This window comes from Apis florea, unplaced genomic scaffold (genome assembly GCF_048593485.1).
Source record: "Apis florea isolate Af1SG1 unplaced genomic scaffold, ASM4859348v1 contig_2492_pilon, whole genome shotgun sequence".
NCBI classification, from domain to species: Eukaryota; Metazoa; Arthropoda; class Insecta; order Hymenoptera; family Apidae; genus Apis; species Apis florea.
In genome coordinates this window covers 1,526,056-1,547,370 of record NW_028256593.1, presented here as the reverse complement: position 1 = coordinate 1,547,370, position 21,315 = coordinate 1,526,056, and the positions used below count along the sequence as shown (strand labels likewise).

The 21,315-nt window shown below is 26.2% G+C and overlaps 3 protein-coding genes across 6 annotated transcripts; 1 reads left to right on the top strand and 2 right to left on the bottom strand.

Moving 5' to 3' along the window:
• Positions 1–936: 936 nt before the first annotated feature.
• On the bottom strand, positions 937–2,147 carry Pfdn1 (prefoldin subunit 1). The gene is made up of 2 exons (XM_003694072.4): positions 1,886–2,147; positions 937–1,571 (listed from the first exon to the last, which is right to left on the bottom strand). The coding sequence occupies exon 2, from the start codon at positions 1,565–1,567 to the stop codon at positions 1,187–1,189; it is 381 nt and encodes a 126-aa protein (XP_003694120.1). The 5' UTR covers positions 1,568–1,571; positions 1,886–2,147; the 3' UTR covers positions 937–1,186.
• A 1,171-nt stretch (positions 2,148–3,318) lies between these two features.
• LOC100866531 (constitutive coactivator of PPAR-gamma-like protein 1 homolog) lies at positions 3,319–21,309 on the bottom strand. 3 transcript variants are annotated; one of them, XM_086905989.1, is made up of 14 exons: positions 20,933–21,309; positions 19,893–20,273; positions 19,612–19,784; positions 18,912–19,539; positions 18,209–18,841; positions 18,001–18,139; positions 17,807–17,932; positions 17,620–17,737; positions 17,255–17,552; positions 16,723–16,967; positions 16,359–16,487; positions 16,171–16,274; positions 15,949–16,090; positions 3,319–4,153 (listed from the first exon to the last, which is right to left on the bottom strand). In XM_086905989.1, the coding sequence occupies exons 2-13, from the start codon at positions 20,098–20,100 to the stop codon at positions 15,949–15,951; spliced, it is 2,943 nt and encodes a 980-aa protein (XP_086762115.1). In that variant the 5' UTR covers positions 20,101–20,273; positions 20,933–21,309; the 3' UTR covers positions 3,319–4,153. The 3 variants fall into 3 exon arrangements, with proteins under 3 accessions (XP_086762115.1, XP_086762114.1, XP_086762113.1); XM_086905988.1 differs by lacking the exon at positions 3,319–4,153 and adding an exon at positions 13,355–15,367; XM_086905987.1 differs by lacking the exon at positions 3,319–4,153 and adding an exon at positions 14,779–15,573.
• LOC100866773 (nardilysin) lies at positions 4,051–8,568 on the top strand. Of its 2 annotated transcripts, XM_003694076.4 has the most exons (14): positions 4,051–4,373; positions 4,476–4,561; positions 4,651–4,805; positions 4,904–5,017; positions 5,084–5,279; positions 5,354–5,559; positions 5,635–5,805; positions 5,884–6,227; positions 6,298–6,798; positions 6,880–7,030; positions 7,107–7,240; positions 7,312–7,690; positions 7,763–8,246; positions 8,336–8,568. In XM_003694076.4, the coding sequence occupies exons 1-14, from the start codon at positions 4,051–4,053 to the stop codon at positions 8,488–8,490; spliced, it is 3,399 nt and encodes a 1,132-aa protein (XP_003694124.2). In that variant the 3' UTR covers positions 8,491–8,568. The 2 variants fall into 2 exon arrangements, with proteins under 2 accessions (XP_003694124.2, XP_031772732.2); XM_031916872.2 differs by lacking the exons at positions 4,051–4,373; positions 4,476–4,561 and having other exon boundaries at positions 4,663–4,805; positions 4,876–5,017.
• Positions 21,310–21,315: the final 6 nt, after the last annotated feature.

The window sequence follows — 21,315 nt, the reverse complement described above, 5'->3', positions numbered from 1 at the left end:
GATTTCAGTTCAGATTGCATATACTAAATATCATTATTGATATAAAAAATACCATAAACTATGAACAATGGCAATCATTTTAGTTAAGACTGACATTCACATTCATATTATATTCGGGAAAATTCATTTCGTATACAATTTTACATGCTATTGTAATGCATGGATTCCCATTTAGATTCTTCATATGTGCGCACTTTAATTGTCAAACTTTCAATTTAAAATAAATATTGCGTACCACGTCGAAGAAAACAGAAGCACAAAGTCTGTTTGATACTTAAATATTATAATGCACATGGTGATATAATTCTGATACGTAATTCGAATCTTTAGAGATCGATTATTTTATTGAAACAAGTCACCAAAATGACTAAAAATGACCTAGGAAGAAATTTGATAATATCGTGATCATTTAATAAATATACTTTGTATATACTTGTCCAATTACATTTTGATGCATTATATATCATATGCATATATATATATATATATATATATATATATATATATGTATATATTGTAGCACTCTTATAACGAGTAAGGTCAAAAGGCACGTCTCACATCCCATGCATTATATTAGAGAAAAGAGAAGGACGATTATAAATATAATTATAAAATACAGAAACATTAAAAAATCTTAAGTAAACATATTGTTCCATTTTTTCTACCCCAGGTTCGAGACGTGTTATAGAGCATTTCAATTTAACTAATCGATCTGCCAAATTCTTATGTTGGCATATAAGTTTCTAAGAATAATTTAGGATATAGTTAAAAAATTTTGAATGAGTGTGTAAAGAGTAAGAGAATGAATGAATAAAAAATGAATTGACAAATCATTGAAAATCGTTTGTTGTATGTATTAATTCTGCTGGAATAAATTAATAATTAGAAACAAGATTTATACTCAATGTTTTTGATAGGTTTTAAATTTCGCAAACATTTACAATTTATAATAAAAAATTTTATTGATTAATAAATAAAAAATATAGAATAGAATATAAATACAATGAAATAATTACAAGTATTGTAAATTTGAAATTGTGATTATTTTATCATAATGCGCTGTAAATTAATATTATTTCATGTATAAATAACAATATAATAATATAGTAAATAAGATGATGGAAAAAAAATATAACATTTTTAACGTAAATAATACGGCAGCAACGATAATAGAAAGATACAAAATTTAACCAGAGGTATCTTTATTTTGTCTCTGTTGAATCATTTCTCTTATGTTGTTTTCACATTCTTTTAAATTTTGTTGTAAGTACGTTTTATTATTTTCTAAATTTTTCACTTTTTCATCAGCATTTTTCATCCGTTTCTCGAGACCAATTTTTATACTATCCATGTTGTCTAAAAGAAACATTCTGCCAACTGATTCGTATGCTTTAGTGTTCTCTGGATATGAGGTTATTTCCTTCATTGTTAATTCAGCAAATTGTTTTGATCGTTTTAATTTTTCAATTTGTAAATCTGCTAACTTCAATTTTTGTGTGGTATCAATCATTTTCTCGTGTAATTGCGAGAATGCTTTTCTTAGCTCTTCATCCGGTTCTCTTGCCATTTTTCTACAATAATTTTATAGGTTAAAAAACTGAATTTTTTATTTTATACAATTATTTAAAATTTTAATTGATCAAATACAATAAAAATTCAATTGAATATAATTAATCTATATTTTTATTATAATGAAACAATTAACACAAGATATCAAACAATTAACGCAAAATATCTCATTTTAGTTGTTAATTAATATTAATAATATTAATAAAGAAAAAAAATATACAATGATTATCTATTTATATGATTCTTAATTATTTTCTTATAAAAATAAATATATAGAAAAAAATTTTTTTATTTTGTATATAAGTTAATAAATTACCTTTTATTCAGTTTTTTAATAAGAAAAATAAAGTTATTTATTACTTAATGAAATATATAAATATATATGAAATATATATATGTATTACTACTGAATTTATTTCGGATTTATTATAATCTATATTATATTTCAATGAAGAAATTAGAAAATAAATTTCATAGAATATCTTGAATTATATAGTATTCCAATGCCAGCACAGACTATGTATAAAATAGACTTGCATGCAATATATTTTTGTTATATGAGATAGCAATGATTTATCGATATTTTGAAAATATCGATGTTTTTTGTCGATACATTAATGTTTTTTTTTTATGGATTTTTCATTTAAATTTAATTCTTCTTTAATTAATTATTGCAAATATATATTGATTTCATAAAAATTATGTTTTAAATAATATTTTTTGTTGTGTAATAGGCAACTGATTTTTATTTTCGAAATTCTCACAAAAAAGTTTTGATATTATTATTAAGTACTATTAAATACTAAATTCTATCTAATATAATCTTAAAATATAAAAATATATAAAACTTTTATGATATATAGAAGAACTAATTATATATAAAATATATATACTCCTGACATATAAAAATATAAATATATAAATAAATATATATAATTATATAAGAACATTGAATTGAATATTTATTTTATTATTATAATTTATTTTATTATTCAAGACTATATAGACTATAAAGATTTCCAATCAATAGATTAAGCAAAGAAGATAATAAAATTAATCAGATAAAACTGAGTCTATAAATTTAAAAAAAGCATATACAAATAAAAAAACAAATAATAAAAGAAAAACAAAATAGAATAAAAGGAATTAATGTCATTTCTTTGTCAGACATCTCTTTAAATTTCTTAAAAATATAAACTAAATATAATAAATATATCTTATAATATAATATCTATGATTCTATATAATGTGATATTTAATTTGTATATTAGTTTGTTGTGATAAACAGAAGTAAAATATAATTTGATTCTCACTGTTATTTTTTGAGTGCTTTTAGAAAAATATTTTTAATATTTTAACGATGACATTGATAGTCAATTCTTATTCTATTTCTATTCTTTTCTTATTATTTGTTACAGTTTGTTCCATTTACAACACTTCAAAATTGATTATCTTATCTCTGTATTTCGCTTATAATTTTTACTTTCCCATATTTTTTCTTAACATTACGTGTTTACAAACAAGATATGGAATATTCAACATTTTTATCATTTTTCTAAAACTACTAGTATATTTTAATTTTTAATATAAAAAATATAATATATTTTATGAATGATAACTTAGTAAAAAATAATTTTTTTATTAATTATTAATTTATCCTAATATATAATGTATATTTTAACACAAGATACAGAGATAAAATTTAAAAAAAAAAAAAACGAAAACTTAATCTAGCAATGAAGGAGGAAACAGGAAGAAATTTTGATTTTATTTAAAAATTATCGAATATTCATTTATCAAATTTTCGCTATTTATAATTTTGTAAAATATTTTTAAAATATATCCAAGTTAACTATCCAAACATTAAGTTATTATTATTGAATTACCAACATTGTAATCTCATTTTAAACTGAATTGGTAACATTAAAAATGACATTAAAATGATAAATAAGTCTTAGTATTCTTAAAATATGAAATAAAAAAATGAATTTTAATTATTTTATATTTAGTTAAGATTGAATATAATGACTAGATTTATCGTTCTAAATTATATAATGTATCAAATCTTCTAATTTCTTGCACACTTGCTAATTCAAAATATGAAATATAAAATTTAATTTTTTAATTTAAAATTTGAATTTAACTGCTCACTAGAAAAAGTCTTCAAAGAATTATTTTACATACAAATTTATAAATTAAGTTATTATTATAAAAAATATATTGAAAATAAAATTAAACTGCGTAAGCATTTTTATAATTTTAAATAATTTTTAAGTAATTAATACAAGAAAAAGAAAAGCATTTTATACAAAAAATAGAAAAATAAGGAAAAAATAGATATTCCTTGTTTTACAAACAAAAAAAGTTTGTGTTTTAAGGAGTTTTTTTACTATAAAAGAAAAATATAAAATAAACAGGTGAAGAAATACTAAATTTATAACAGCGAAATTAGGTAAGTAAAAACAGGCTGTTTCACAACGTATGGTAACGCGTTTGCAGAGATACCTTTTCATAAAGGTTCTCCAATGTAAGGTTAAAAAACCTTATACAACAATAATGCCCAAGAGATCACTTCAAAGTCCACCTGAAAAAAAATTAAAATCAAATCAATGCTCAATTAATTCGACAAAAAACGTGGATCGCTTCACAGAACATAACCTTAAAACAGATACAACGATCATTGAAGACATGCAAACAGAAAATGGGACACAAGAATCTTCTGTATGCGTTTCAAAAGAATCACGGACAAAAGTTACATATTTAGAAACACCTGTGAAATCGGAGAATGATAAGAAGGAGTATAGGTAAAGAATGATGAAAAAAAATATATTGGATGAATAGAATATATATTGGATTTGTTTTTATATTTTTTTGAATTTTAATAAATTATCTTTTTTTTCATATAGAGTAATTAAATTAGAAAATGGCTTGACTGCTTTGCTAATTGCTGATTTACATTCCTTTCATTCAGATGATCAAAATGATAGAAAAGGTAAAAGAAAAAAATTTAAACATTTCCATTTATATACTAATTAAATAACTCTTCTGTAATTTTATTATATCTTTTTATTTATTTAATAGATTCAGTAAGTACAAATGAAGAAGAAAATGAAGAAACTAACAGTGAAGAGGATGAAGAGGAAAGTGAATCAGAAAGCGATAATCAATCAGATTGTGATAAAGATGTAGAAGATTCTTGTGCTTTTTCCAAACGATTAAAAAGAGAAGAGAAAATGGTATTTTTTATTAAAATATATAATTTAATATTTAATTTATGTAATATATATAAAATGTTAATATTCTCAGTGTGCTGCTACGCATATTTCTTACACAGGCAGCATGTGGATTATCAGTAGGTGTGGGAAGTTTCAGTGATCCACCAGAAATTCCAGGTTTAGCACATTTTTTGGAACATATGGTTTTCATGGGATCAGAAAAATATTCTGAGGTAGTCATTTTAAATAAAAAATTTTTAGAACTTTTAACTTTTTATTTAATTTCTATGAATTTATAGGAAAATGATTTTGATGCATTCATTAAAAAAAGAGGCGGATCAGACAATGCCTCGACTGAATGTGAATTAACAACATTCTATTTTGAAATACAAGAAAAATATCTTTTGTCAGCACTTGATCGTTTTGCTCAATTTTTTATAAAACCTTTAATGAAGAAAGATGCCATAACAAGAGAACGTGAAGCTGTAGAAAGTGGTACATATTGGAAATTTTTAACATAATGAAATTTAATTAATTTAATTTATAATAATATTAAATAATCCATATAGAGTTTCAGATGGCTTTACCTTCTGATTTTTGTAGAAAAGAGCAATTATTTAGTAGTTTTGCACGATCAAATCATCCTGCAACAAAATTTTGTTGGGGTAATTTAGTTACTTTACGAGATAATGTAACAGATAAAAAGCTTTATGAGGAATTACATAAGTTTAAAGAGCGTCACTACAGTGCTCATAGGATGAAACTTGCTATACAAGTTAGCTTTGCAACATACAATATCAAAATTTATTTTTTAATCTAAATAATATTGATTCAAGAATTTTATTTACAGGCAAGACTTCCATTGGATGTATTAGAAGATTATGTAACGCAATGTTTTGCAAATGTACCAAATAATGGTTTACCAGCTGATGATTTTACTTTATTCAAGGGTTCAAATTCATTTGATACACCAAGTTTTAGAAAAATTTATAAAATCAAGCCTATAAAAGATATTTGCCAAGTGTGTCATAGTATTTTTTTTTAATTTAATTATTTAAAAATAATGATAATAAGAAATTAATTTTGTCTTAATCTCTAGGTAGAGTTAACATGGTCTATGCCACCTCTTCATGATTTATACAAAAGCAAACCGCATCAATATGTTTCTTGGATTATAGGATATGAAGGAAAAGGTTCTTTAATTAGCTACTTAAGAAGAAAAATGTGGTGCCTTGGTATTTTCAGCGGAAATGAAGAAAGCGGCTTTGAACATAGTTCAATGTATGCATTGTTTAATTTATCTTTAATGTTGACTGAACAGGGACACAAACATCTGCCAGAAGTATTAAATGCTATATTTTCATTCATCAATTTAATGCGCAAAGAAGGTCCGCAGAAAAGAATATATGATGAGATCCATCAAATTAAAGAAACGAATTTCAGGTAAATTAATGATTAATTTTATAATATAATAATTTAAATGATTTATGCAAAGAAAAAAACTTTCTTATAGATTTACAGATGAATCGCCACCAGCAGAATACGTAGAAGATTTATGTGAAAGCATGCACTATTATCCTCCTCGTGATTATATTACTGGAAGTGAATTATATTTTGAATATAATCCAGAAGCTATACAAATCTGTTTAAATTATTTAACACCTGATGATGTAAACATTATAATTTTCGATAAAAAATTTAATGATGAAGATTTTGATAAAGTGGAACCTTGGTTTAAAACTAAATATACCGATATGGAGATTCCTCAAGAATGGATTGAATGTTGGAGAACTATTGAACCTTTTTCTGAATTCCATTTACCATTACCCAATATGTTCATCACAGATGATTTCAGTTTAATTCCATTGCCAGCCAACATTTCTAAATATCCTACAAAAATTTATACAGATGAGATAACGGAAGTTTGGTATCGACCCGATCCTAAATTTGGTTTACCTGAATGTTATATGTATTTTTATATCATATCGCCAATGGCTGTTTGTTCACTAAAAGGGTAAATTAATTTGAAATATTTATGAATAAATATACATTTTTTTTACAATGAATAATTATAGTTTTTTTTTTTAAATTTTAGTGCAGCTCTAATGGATTTGTTTATTGCTATACTAAAGCAATTGTTAGTGGAATCATTGTATCCAGCCACGGTTGCTGAACTAAATCACGATATTCATGCAAATGATAAGGGTATTATGCTTAAAGTGAATGGATTCAATCAAAAATTACCAGTAAAAATATTTATATTTTTTTCTTCAAATAAATTTTCTTTTAACTTTTATATAATGTTTTCCTTTTTATTTATAGCTTTTATTAATGACTATAGCAAAGTGTATAGCTGATATTCCAACGTTAATAACTGAAGAATTTTTCGAAGTTATGAAACAAGAAGAAATTAAGGCATATTATAATAATTTTGTAAAACCTAAAAAATTAGTTCGGTAAATGATGTTTTTTAGAAAATTAAAAATAATAAATTTATGATATTTTATATTTCTTAAAATTATTCTAGGGATGTAAGATTATCAATTCTAATGTTTGTTCATTGGATGGCCACAGACAAACATGCTGCAATTCATAATGTGCAATTTCCTGAATTCCAGAATTTTGTTAGTCATTTTACTGATCATGTTTATATTCAATCTTTAGTACAAGGGAATATGACAAAGGAAGATGTAATAAAAAATGTTCAGGAATGTGTAAAGACTCTTAAATGTGGACCATTATTGCCTAACACGATGCAACAAATGAGAGTAATGCAAATACCAATTGGTTCGCATTATTGTAAAGTAAAAAATTTTAATAGCACAGATGTAAACTCTGTTGTAATGAATTATTATCAATCTGGTGTTTCATCTATCAAATTGTTAGTTATTATTGAATTGTTAATAGTAAGTATATGTTCAAATTTTATTATTTTGAATTTATTATATAATAATAAATACTTATATTACATCTTACAGATGTACATGGAAGAGCCACTTTTTAATCAATTAAGAACACAAGAGCAACTTGGTTATAACGTTTTCTGTTTATTAAGAGACACCTTCGGTATTCTTGGTTATTCTATCACGGTATATACTCAAGCAGATAAATACAGTACAGAACATGTGGATAATAGGATAGAAGCTTTTTTGACAATGTTCAATAATATGCTACAAGGGATTTTGGAGAAAGATCTAGATAGTATTAAAGAAGCAGTAATAAAATTGAAACAATGCGCTGATATACATTTAAAAGAAGAAGTTGATAGAAATTGGTCAGAAATTATAACTGGAGATTATATGTTTGATAGAATAGAAAATGAATTGAGCATGATAGAGCATATTACAATCGATGAGTTGAGAGAATGGATGCAATCTCATACGATTAATGGGAACAATTTTAGAAAATTAAGCGTACACGTAGTTGGCAGCACTAAATCAACTGATGTGGAGAATAATGAAGGTATTGAATCATACAAAAATAGAATTATAAATATATTAATTTTATCGTAAATTATTAAGAAAAATATTATAATATTAATTTTTTTATAGCTAACTCAAAAATAGAAAATGTTGGGAATGTAAAGTATTCATTGGATTACATTCCTGTTACTGAAGGAACTGACAAATCATCGATATATATTACTGATATTCAGGAATACAAAAACCAATTGTACACCTATCCTGTAAAGCATACTACTTTATGATATCAAATTCTTCTAATGAAAATTAATAGTATTTGAAAAACTCTGAGAAATAATAAAGTGAAATGATGATATATGAAATATTATATTGTTAATTATTCCTTTGTTATTGCGTTGTTAATTATTTTCATTTGGTTTAATTAACTAATTCTTAAACTAATTTCTTTTAGAAAAATTCTAAAAATGATTAAATTGTAATCTTAATTCTTTTTATAATTTATATTTCTATAAATTAAAAATATTAATTTGAAAACTAAATATAAAATTAAATTAAAAATAGCATATAATGGCTACATTAAAAAAAATGAACTTTTTTTTTCTTTTTATAATTCTTTTAATTGTATTCAAGACATGATAACACCTTTTAATAAATCATTGAACTTCCGAAAATGTCAGCCAACCATCTCCGAGAACCTCTCACACGAACAGCTTTCTTTACAAAACTTCACTGAAAGTTTGTTTCCTTTATTTCAAACTGTGCAGTGTATTCTGCAAAGTTTTCATTTTTTTCTCTTTAACTTAACAGAGAATCTGTATGAACCATTATCATTTTCTCTAATTTGCATGTGTGTCGTGTAATTGTATTTATACAAGAAAAAATGAAGATAAATACATATATTTTTTTCTTCAAAAGAAACAAACTTAAAATATCTGTCATTGGAGAAACTTCTCTGCTCATTGGGATAAAGAAAAGAGATTGCTCTTTGATTCCCAATATATAATTATTATTTATTAAGTGATTTTTTTATTTAAAAAAAAAAAATATTCTTTATTTAATTGGCAGAGTAGTATATTCCAAAAAACAGATTTACAGCAAAATGTTGATGCAATTTGAATATTCTAAACTGTTATAACATCCATTAAAGTGCATTTTGCATTTAATATTTCGAATAATTGTTGAATATATTGATTTTTTTTGTTGTAGTATTATAGAGTTGCCACTACATTTATACAATGATTATCTCCTACTTTCCAAATATGTATCCATTTTAAAAGTACCTTAAATGACTTTTTAAATTTATAATAATTTTTGTTTGCCTTGTGTTTTCGCCAGCACTGATTCCGTTTATTATTATTATTTTTTTTATGATTTGTCTTTAATTTTTCGCATGCCTGTTTTTAAATTAGTCAACAATATGAAATTTTAACTTGCTCCATTCTTTTAAAATACATGAATAAATAATATTCATTCAATTTCCACACTATGCTTTTCTTTCTTGTTTAAAAACATATTCCCTCCAGTTTTTCAACTAGCAAAAGCATAGAATCAGCTCTGCTTGACACTAGACATGAATGGGGTATATGTTACAACAATAAGTTACAAGATAGAATAATCCAACAAGAATACATTGATGTGATTGTGTATTATAGAGAAATACAACTACATGAGTCGGTCAAGCAACATTTTCTAACTGTCCAAACACATTTACAAATTATTAACTAATTCTATTAGTTTATTAGATATTGTTTTTGAGTACAAAAATCTTGCACATCATTTTGTTTCAATTTCAATATCAAAATTATACAAATAACATTCGTTTTATTTATATAGATATAACATTAAATTATTATATATTATTTCTAATATTGTTATGTCAACAAATAATAATTTGAAAAAAATTAGAAATATGTTATATTTTTTAATGATTTTCTTAATTAATCATTTTAAAAAATATAATAATCACTTACCGACTCATATAAGTTGAAAATAACGCGACCATTGACAAAAATTATAGCGCATGTACAATTTTTATTTGCCTTTTTTTTTTTTTTTTTTTTCATATTTTTGTCATATATTTGTCCATATACGAAGTGATCTTGAAGGCATTTTATGTTTGTAAAAAACTGTTCTTATTTCATGCGCTATATACTTAATCAATTATTTGGTCTTCTTACATATTAGAAAAACAAAAAGAAAAAAACAGAAAAAAATAAACGTACAATGATTATAAATTGTAACATACAATGGTTACCCTCTGTGTATGCACTTGATATTTTTAATTATCTTTTTTTTCATTGTTCTTGTTGTTTTCTTTAGCTATGAAAAATAATAGCAGAATATACATTACATAATATTTAATAAGAATATATAAGAACGGGGCCCACATATATTTGCAGCTACATTGATAATTGTTTAATTCATTACTTCTTTTTTTGGTTTTTTACTATATTAATACTTTTTTTATTTACTGTTTTTGCTACCATATTTTTAATATATCTTGTTAATAGAATATGTAAGCGAAAAACTATAGTAAAAAGAGAAACTTAAAATTTATATATTGAGCACGATTATAGCAACTCAATATTATCTTTACTTTTCCCTTTTCTGATATTCTATCGAGGGCATTATATATTGTTCTTTATTTTTTCATTGTGTTGCTATTGAAAATCCTGACAATCTACTAGCATATAAGTATAGCATATCTTATAAAAAGAGAAATTGGAAGTAAACATTAAACGTTTTTTTCTTTTTTAATGCCCATTGGTTGCGTGCTTCTATTGAAAATACGGTGAAATAATAATATAAACACATTGTTCATTGATTTTTTTGTGGCAATCATTTAAGACAAATCATTGAAATTAAATGATGCGCTCCATTTTTATATGTTATATTTTCCCCTATGTACATATACATATATATGTGTGATTTTCGCAAAAAGACATAAGATTCTACTACAATGTGATTACAAATCAAATTAAGAACAAAGAAATAATAATAATGAAAAGCGAATGATATTGAAAAAAATTTAATAATAAAAATAAACAAATAGCAAAACAGCAAAAATGTTTCATGATTTTTCATAGTAGAGAACATGATGAATCATGTCTATTTTTAATGCTTAGCTATTTGCTGCATTGACAAGTAATTAAAATTTGTTTAAACAAAAATATAGCAATGAAATTAATTGGAGAAGAGAGAGAGAGAGAGAGAGAGAGAGAGAGAGAGAGAGAGAGAGAGAGAGAGAGAGAGAGAGAGAAACAGTCCAGTGGAAATTGATTTACATTAAAATTGTTTCTATATATATATAAAAAAAAAAGAAAAAAAAAGGAAAAAAAAGAAAGAAAGAAAAAGAAAAATATATATATATAATTACTTAATTTACATTGTCGTTCCCATTTCTCACTAATTAAACATTTATCATTATCAGTATTCCAGCATTATAATCATCACCATCATCATTATCATTATTATCATCATTATCATCATCATTATTACATAGCAAGAGTTTAAAGATGTGCTTTACTTCGAAATATAATTAATTTTTCGTTTAGCACAATGACACACAATGTTTGAAAATCGAGTTGATAAATAGGATTTTCCTTTTTTTTTTTTTACTTTCTAAATACACAAAGAGAGGTCATTCGTTTTATGTGTTGGCTCATTTCGTTTTACTTTCTCGCATGGATACATCCTCTATCGTTGAAATTGTTTCGTGGGCCCCTATTTTTTACATGTTTATTATTTTTTTTAAATACATATTACAGCGAAAAAGTAGGCACGATGCGCACCTATCTTTTTATGTCGATCATTTATTTACCATTTTCAGGTAAGTTTCCACTTCTTTCTTTTTCATTATATATTATGTTTTATGATTTTTATGATACTTCTGCTCTGTTGCATTATTTTCAATAATATGGATTTCGTGTTTATTTGTTTTCTTTTATTCATTCTTTATTTTCCTCCTTTTTCGTATTTTTTCTTTTTTATATTCCATATCGGTTTTATTTTGTTTTCGCTTCAATATTTAGTATATTTAAATTATTTCATTTCTTACATTTATTGCATTACCTCATATCAGTGCAGTAGCAACTGATTATGTTGAGTACCATCATATTATATGTGTATATATACATATACAGGGTGTTAATATATTTATGGAATATTTTAGAAACATCAATTCTAAAAGCTAAAATAAATACAAAAAATAGTATATAAAAATGTCAGTTGAAGCTTATTTATTAAATTATAAGCAGTCTAAGTTTATGTTACGTGAAATAAGATAGAGAATGAGATAATTCTCCGTTATAGCTGTAACTCTGTCTTTATATCACTTCTATCTAACGCAAATTTAAATTGTTTATAATTTTATATAAATAAATTTTATATATAAAATATATATTATATATTTTTATATATAAAATATATAACTATAACTGAAATTTTTATATAAAAACTTTTGTATTTGTTTTAGTCTATAGAATGAATTTTCTAAAAATATCACAAATACATTAATACCCTATATATACATTTAATGTCTTTTTTATCGTTTTTTTAACTTTTTGTATATTTTGTATTCTTCGGTTTGCATATATCAAGATGATTGATTTTTGAGAAAGAAAATCTACCTTTACACGAAAGCGTAAAGTGGCATTTTACTTTTAATTATTCATCCGTCGGATCTGAAACGTCTCTCTGCTTCTAGTTTAACATTATTCTTATTATTAATATTATTATTATTACTATTATTATTATCATTACATTGGTTAGTTATTCATGAGCGATTTGCGTTGTTTTAATTTTAAATTGTTCAAGAAAGATACACGACGATCTTTTTTCTTATCATTTTTTTTTCCTTTATATACTTTGGTGCATATTATATATCATATACTGTATTTGGAAAATAATGATAGTGCGAGTGTATATTATTAATTGAAAATCATCGAATGATAGCAATATTCATTTCTGCTTTTTTTTAGTCTATACAGTTTCATTCACGACACTTGATTTCTTTATATTTTTATTGTTTATTATCTCTTTTGAATCATATTGAAAAAACTGTTTATTATATGCATATGTTGGTATAGCTCATATTGAAGCTGACATTTAATTTCTTCTTTTTTTTTAAATATCTTTCCTATTTTCAAGTTTTATTTTTTTTTTTTTCGTTTTGTTTATTTTTTTTTTTTTTTTTAGATTTTATGTTTGTTCGCAAGCAACTCAGAACTTTGAGAGCTTCGGAGATACAAAAGAATTAATAAGATTTTCTTATTAAATCGTAGATGTCAAACACGTTCAACATACCATCATTTTTTCTAAAGCACTTTTTCATTTTCTTCTATGTTTTTTTTTTTAAATCTTTATCATATTCTCTATACAATATCCTTTCTCTTTATGATCTTAGTCACTCATTTTAATTTTTTCAGGCTCAGTTTAACCGTCGCTCAAATTATATAAAGTTTTCATTGTCTTAATGCATTTTTTACGCAATAACAAATCTACAAAAATATAACATTTTTATCTTTATCTTTCATTATATTATCTCAATAAATGATTTTCTCTCTCACAATCGCTTTCTCTCTCGCTCTCGTTCGCTCTCTTATTCAATTTAAATTATCTCTGCATTTTAGACGTATATCATTTTTATCTACTTTTTTCCTTTTTATTTTCATTCCTTTTGATAAATTGTTCTGTCATACTATTTTGTATCTTTGTTATACGTGTATTATCATTCTTCAATGATAAAGAAATCTATCTTTCGAATTCCAATGATCTTTGATAGAATGTCTTTTCGACTATTCTACGCATAAATAGTATTATAATAGTATTTTCTTTTTCTTCTTTTAACATGATGATCTCCTATTTTGAATCGGCTCCTCACGCAATAAAAGCGTGAAATCACCAGATTTTTTTTTATTTACACCAACCTCATTCTGTCACTTCTAAAGTAACTATTCATATGTACAATTAAAGGAAGGACACATCGTACATTCTTTCGAAAATATGCTACAAAAGGCACGAATATATATAATTTTAACCCAAAAAATAAAAGAAAAAATAATAGAAAAAAAAGAAAAAGAAAGCTTTCAATGGAATCATAAAAAAGAGATGATCTTCTCCATGATACAAATTATTACTTATTTTTTGTTAACTAACATATGATTCATTTTACGATATTGAATTAGAATAACGCATAGTGCAGCATATTTTCCAAGCGACATCGAAAGACTTTCACAAGAATAACTCTTTCAGAGAACCTCGTCTTTCTTTTTTTTGAAAATTCAAGCCGATTACTCTTGCATCAAATCTACCGCGTGTCCATGAGTACATATTGTATCTCTTATCGTACATGGAAATTTATAATTCGTCCAAAAATCATTCATTCCTCTTTTCATCGACACAACAACAAATAAATATATCATTCGGGCCACATACACGCGCGTACGCATTCTCAATTCTTCATTGTATTCGTATTTTTATGCATCGTGTGTACGTGAACCGACACGCATTAACATTCGACGTTTATATACATTTCTTATGTTTCTTTATATATTCGATCTTACAACCATGCATTTATGGTATTTTCTTTCTCTCTCTTTATTCTTTCATTACGATTTTCACAAGTAAAACAATATTCTTTCATTTTTATGTATTTCTCTCATACAATACCTTAACATTCCATTGCACACATACTCACAAGCAATCATTTACAACTTACATATAATATGCTATTGGGAATCTCTAATCTAAACCATATATAAATATATATTTTACCTATATGAAAAGCATCAGTCTCCATTTGCTAATGAATGTCTCAGTATCCTGCTTCGCATTATCTACAAAACAGAATAAAAGTATCCATAATATATTGTTTTATATTGATTTATCCATTAATGTTTTATTCATTTATTCGTCCGTGACGTCTTAAAGTATATGATTTTCGTTGGACGTTTACAAAGATCAGAATACTGAGACTATCAATGCGAGCATTTCATATAATACCGGAAAATATATATTTTCATTGTAAAAAAAATAATCACACTTCTTAAGAATTAAATACTTATAGCAGCTGACGACTTGTTCTTGTTCTTAGTAAAATTAGCGCACGCATACACTAATCAGTCGAGTTCATCCTTATGGTGATCCGAGCGGAGTAGTAGTCTAAAAACACGCTCGTGTTAGCACAAGCACGATTTTATTGTTTTTTTATTTTCTTCTTTTTCTTAAATCACGTTCGTTTTCGCTCTTATCCTACACACTGAATGGTACGTTTGGCAGTGAGGACATCGTATCGTGTACGTCGAAAATGGGTCTATATCCTTGTAGTTTTACAATATCTTGACATCGCATTAACGATGCTTTTTTGCCTACATTAGTTTAATTAGTTTGGCCCCATCAGAGCTTTAGATAATAGCTGTTGAGTGATTCTGCGCGTAACATTTGAAAAGTTTTTTTAGTGCTTATTGTGCGAAAATTCAAGGCTATTTAGTTTAAATATTTCTCCTCTTCTCTTTTTTTTTAAAACATCAAACTTATATGAAAAAATTGTAAGTCTTTCCTTTTTTCTTTTTTTACATGTTGAAAATAATTCTCTTATATGCAATAATTATATTAAAACCTTCAAATGTTATTAGCGCATCATTGCTCGTTTACACATTTGTTTTTCTAAGATTTTTTTTCTTGCAGTCTTGAGTCACATCCGGGAATTTTTAAAAGTCGATAAAAATGTGATGTATAAATACCTAATTTTCAGCAGCGACTGGAGCAACCAGTGACGCATCTCCTTGTCCTTTTTCTATCCCTTTGCCGTTTTCTATGGCATCCTCAAATTGGCCTGGTACTGGCAGTGCATCTTTTGTTGCATTCATATTTGGAATTGAATCACTAGTAATAAAAACAAAATAAAACAAAACAAAAATATTCATGAATATATTCATTTTTTTAATACACAAATATAAAGTTACCTGTAGTCAGTTATTCCATCGATATTATTACCTCGTCCTCTAGTTTCTTTTTTATTTTCACTTTCTTTATTCTTTTTAACAGTAGTTTTCTTTTTACCAGTTGCCTGAAAAATAATTTACTTTTCTTTTTTTTTTTTTTTTTTTTTTAAATATATAACATGGATAACATAAAAATGACTTTCTCTTACTTTCATCTGTGTCTTTTTCCCTCGTCCTGCGATTTGCGCACGATTGTTTCCCCGCGTTTGAAATGTGGGACGACCCATAGGAGTGAAACCACGAGGGAGACCATACTTAAGACCACCAATTGAAGTTACCTGGAACCACACATATTTATTTTTTAAAACATTACACGGAATAATTTTAATTTATTTTAGAATTAATTATATAAAAATATATTATAATTATTTATTCTATCATTTTATTATTATATTTTTTTATCATTTATAAATTATTTTTACTGTTATTCGAATTTACTTGTAGAATTTTATCCTTCCTATATATAATAATTATTCTTCATAAAAATTTTATCATACTATACAAATTGCGTACTTGAGGTGGAAGTCGTCCGCGAGGATGTCCTTGTAGAGGCTGAGGTAAACGACCAGGTTGTCCATAATTTGGACCCCATTGTCCAACGACAACTCCAGCAATTTCTAATTGTCCACCGCGAGATGGTATAGGACGACGCATCAATCCACGTTGAGGTATAGTTCCACTGCCTCTTCCGCGCATTAAACCATCATTGATCGTACATCCAGGAGTCAGAATATTCTGAGGTACAGACATGCGAATACCTATTGCAAAAAGAAAAGAAAAATTAAATATTATAAGAATTAAATATAAAAAATTATTGTAACAGCTTTGAGATTCGTAAACTATTGTAATTCATTAAGTTCACAAAGCAATATAGCTGTATTTTTTTCCTTCCACTCCGAAAACATATCATTAAACAAGTACATGATATGCTAAGGTTATTGGAAGGGAAATGCTGAAACAATTGATTAAGGATTCAAACTTTAAAAATACTAATACATTATAATTCATTATTTTAGAATTAACTATATAAAAAAAATCGATTTACCTGGACCAACTGGTGGTGCTCGTGCAAAAATAACATTGGTACCTTCTAAAATAGCTTTCTTCATCCGTTCGACTTTCACGATACGATCTATATGGCCACCACAAAGTTCTAATAAATTTTTTGCAATCCTAGCTCGAGCTAATGTATGATGAAATAGTTTTCCATCAAAGTACAACCATGGACAACACATTAACCATGGAATTGGGGCACCACAAGCATCATTAGCTAAGAGAGCGGTTTCGACACCGGCCATAAATAAAGTAGCTAATTGCACTCCACGTGATGTTACTAAAGGAAGCTGCACGAAAAAATAAAAAATAATATAAAATTGATATTAATGATTTAATAGAAGTTATTCAACTTACCTGGAGATCTTGTAAATACTGAGCATTCATAAGCTCTGGCGAAAATGCTTGTGCAATGAAAGCATCTAATTCCCAACGACGTAAAACCTTTATTTTCTCCGAAAACGACATAATATATCTATATAAAAATATGCTTATTTAAATTTACTAAAAAAAAAATTATTTAAAAAAAAAAATCATAATTTACCTTAATACACAAGCCATGACTAAAAGATGTTGTGGTACATAGGAAGTGTTTAACATAAGAGGTGTATCTGATTTCATACAAGTCAAAAATCCACGTAAACGACGACGTTTATCATCTATGCCTGTGCTGCAAATGAAAAATGAATATAAAATTCTTTTTATTTTTCAAAAAGAATAATTGTATAAAATACTTACCCAAACCATAAACGTTGTATTGTAGGAACACCCCAACCAATTTGTTCTGCTTTTACAGATTCCGGAGTAAGATATGGATTTGATTTGGACCATACCCACTCTTTTATTACAACATCTGGGACTTCAATTTTTTCACTATCTATTAATTGAAGATAATTTAACAAACATATCAATTTCAAAATATCTGTAAATGAATTACTTTACTTACCTCCTTTTTCTTTACTTTTAGCAGCTAAATACATTCTGTGATGAAGATTAAACAATATTGCATATACCATTTGTCTAACAGGTCTATAAATAAGATGTATCGATGGAAATTCGCGATGATTTTCGTCTTCGAGAAGAACAGGCAGCTTTATTTCTCCAGCAATGAGAATTTGATAAATATGAGGAGACATTAAACCTTTTTGATGCCGTTCAGATGCGGTACGCATTACTTCTGGTACTGTACTAGGAATAGTCATTGTTTTTTCCATTTGTTTCGATGAATCAGCCGTCGCATGAGATGGAGATGTTGCAGAAGAACTACTGCTTGAACTTGATGAACTAATTAGAAGATTGTGTGTACCATTAATAGCATGCCCATTATTTTGTTCTTCCTCTGTCCTAATATTATCAGCATCTCCATGGCCTTGGATACCCGGTGGATCTATCACAATTTGTGGTGCGGACTTTGCGTTTGCAGTAGCTTGCTTATATGCGTTTAAACTCTCGCGTTCGCTTTCTACAGTCTCAGATGCAAATCTGGATGTTTCTAAATTCGATTCGGCTTCTGAAGTTGAGGGCGTTTCAGATAAATTAGATTGTTGTTGAACGCTTTGCTTAGAATCTAATTTGTGTACTGAAATAATTTTTTCATTAAAACTGAAATATCATAAGATGATAAATTCTAAATTGAAGCAAGAATTTACCTCTATTTGGTTTCACTGGTTTATAATGCAAAAATCCATCTTTAGTTCCGTTTATATAGTATTGAACTGATTGCCTCAATTTTGAACATCTCGGATCTGATAGAGATCCAAAAACTTTTTGCGAAACTACATCCAATTCAACAGATGGTAAATCTCGAACGAAATTTGCGATGGTTTTAATTGTATGATCAACATTTACTTTATTCAGATTAGTATTGACATTCAATTTTTTATAAAAATCAGTTAAGTCATGCTCAGTTAAAATATAATTGCCAAGTAATGCAGCTAATAAACATAGTCTATCAGAAGGGATGTTTAAAGCTTTTAAAAATTCTGGAAGAATATACTCTTTGGTGTCAAGAGAGCCTTTATATGTGAGTTTTAATTGTTCAGATGAGAAATATCGTGGAGGATCAAATGCAGCATATTCTGCATCGTCAGCAATTAAGCCATTAAAATTATTCTCTCGACAATATGCGATTACTTCTTGATGGTGATCATCCATACTACATAGTACTGTAACATTCAAATGCCGTAAAGCCATACGTAGACTGGTTCTTAAACAAACTGGTGGAGTCCACCAAATTTTTGGTGGAGGAGTACCCTTAGTTGAAATATGTTTTAATACCTGGAAAATCATTTATATCTAAAATTATATAAATTCTAAAGATTTCAAGTATTTTAATATATTATTACTTACATTATTTACTTTAATTCGCACTTGCAATTGGTTTAGAATCCAATCTGCACGTCTTGAAGATTCGAAACATCCATTAAAGAATACAGCTAATTCTAAACCTGACATTTCTGTTGCTTGTATGAGAACAGCTAAAAATTGCAACATTCTATTCCATTGTCCTCCACAAGCCCAATCTAAATAAAAAATGATTTTTTTAAGTAACTAAATAATAATTAGTTAATAACTAGTTTAATAATATTTATGCAAAATAAAAACATATGTATATATATATATATATATACCTGAGAAATATCCTCCATATAACCTATCTAAACAGCATTCTCCATCGAGAACTAATCTTAATTTTCCAGAATGCAATTGTTGTGCTTTACTAATGCGATTATGTTGTCTTTGAGTAATAGTACGTGCTATTTTTAACAGATCCACAGGTATAGATCCACCTTGTACATAATTACTATCCAAAAAAACTTGCAGATCTTGAATACCCATTTTGTTCAAAATTCTTTTAGTCCAATTCTAATCAAGCTTGTTTGGTTATTACGTATTTTTACGATATCTTTCCCTCGCTTAATTTATTAAATGAGTGAATAATTTTATTAGTTTTTTATTTTAGATACTTTTAAGATACAAAAAAATCTAATTTCAGTTTCAATAATTTCAATCTGAAAAACAAACATTATCTATTATTTGCATAAAGCAAACTTTTTTCTTTTCTAATAATATTTTTAATATTAAAATTAAATTATTCAAAAGAGAATATAATTTATAAAATTTGACAAATTGCACATTGCTAAACTAAAAATTTTTTATAGAAAATATTAATACAAGAAATAAATTAAACAACACTTAACGATTATATTGCCTAGTAATAACAAGAAAAATTTTCAAAGTTATGCATTAAATTTATTCCGATTCAAAAAAAAAAATGTTAGAATCAAAATTTTTAGTCAAAGAATACTCGAGAAATCGAAATTTGTCATATTCAGAATATAAGTATGCTGACGCCATTTATTTTGTTTATATGTGGCCATCCGTCTTGTCCTGTTTTCGTATCTCAGTCAAGTTAATCGATTTTTTCAAGACAATTATTATGACAAAAATGAAAGATAGCTGGCAATAATTTTTATTATCATTTCTCAATTAATTGAACATGCTTAAGAAAAAGGAACTTTATAGACCGGCATGGCGAGATCTCTGTTCGTGTAAAACTTACGCAAGGAATTCGCGCGGTTTCGTGACCAATTTTCTATACAAACGGCACCATGCGAATTCTAATTATTATAATTTAAACGATCATAAAATGAAACAAGATAATACTTACATTAAATTAGCGATAATCATCGTGGCCCCAAAGAAACACAAAACACACGGGCTTTGAGAGTAGATGACGTCGGATTCGAAAACGGAAATGAGCGCTCGGCCGCGCTCGGATATCTACGTTGTTTGTCCCAGTTCCATGGGAATTTATTCTCTTATTGGTTCGTTCATCAGAATCAATTGTATTTGCCGGAAATGAATAACTTAACATTGTTTTGAAAATACGAATTAACAAAAAATGTATCTAAAATAATTTGGAATATTAAAATTTCATAATAATACTTTCTACATCGTTTTATAAATTTAAAATCGAATGCAATAGATAATTTTAAATTTACTGTTCAATTTTAATACGAATAATATATGGTTAAATTTCTATACATAAAA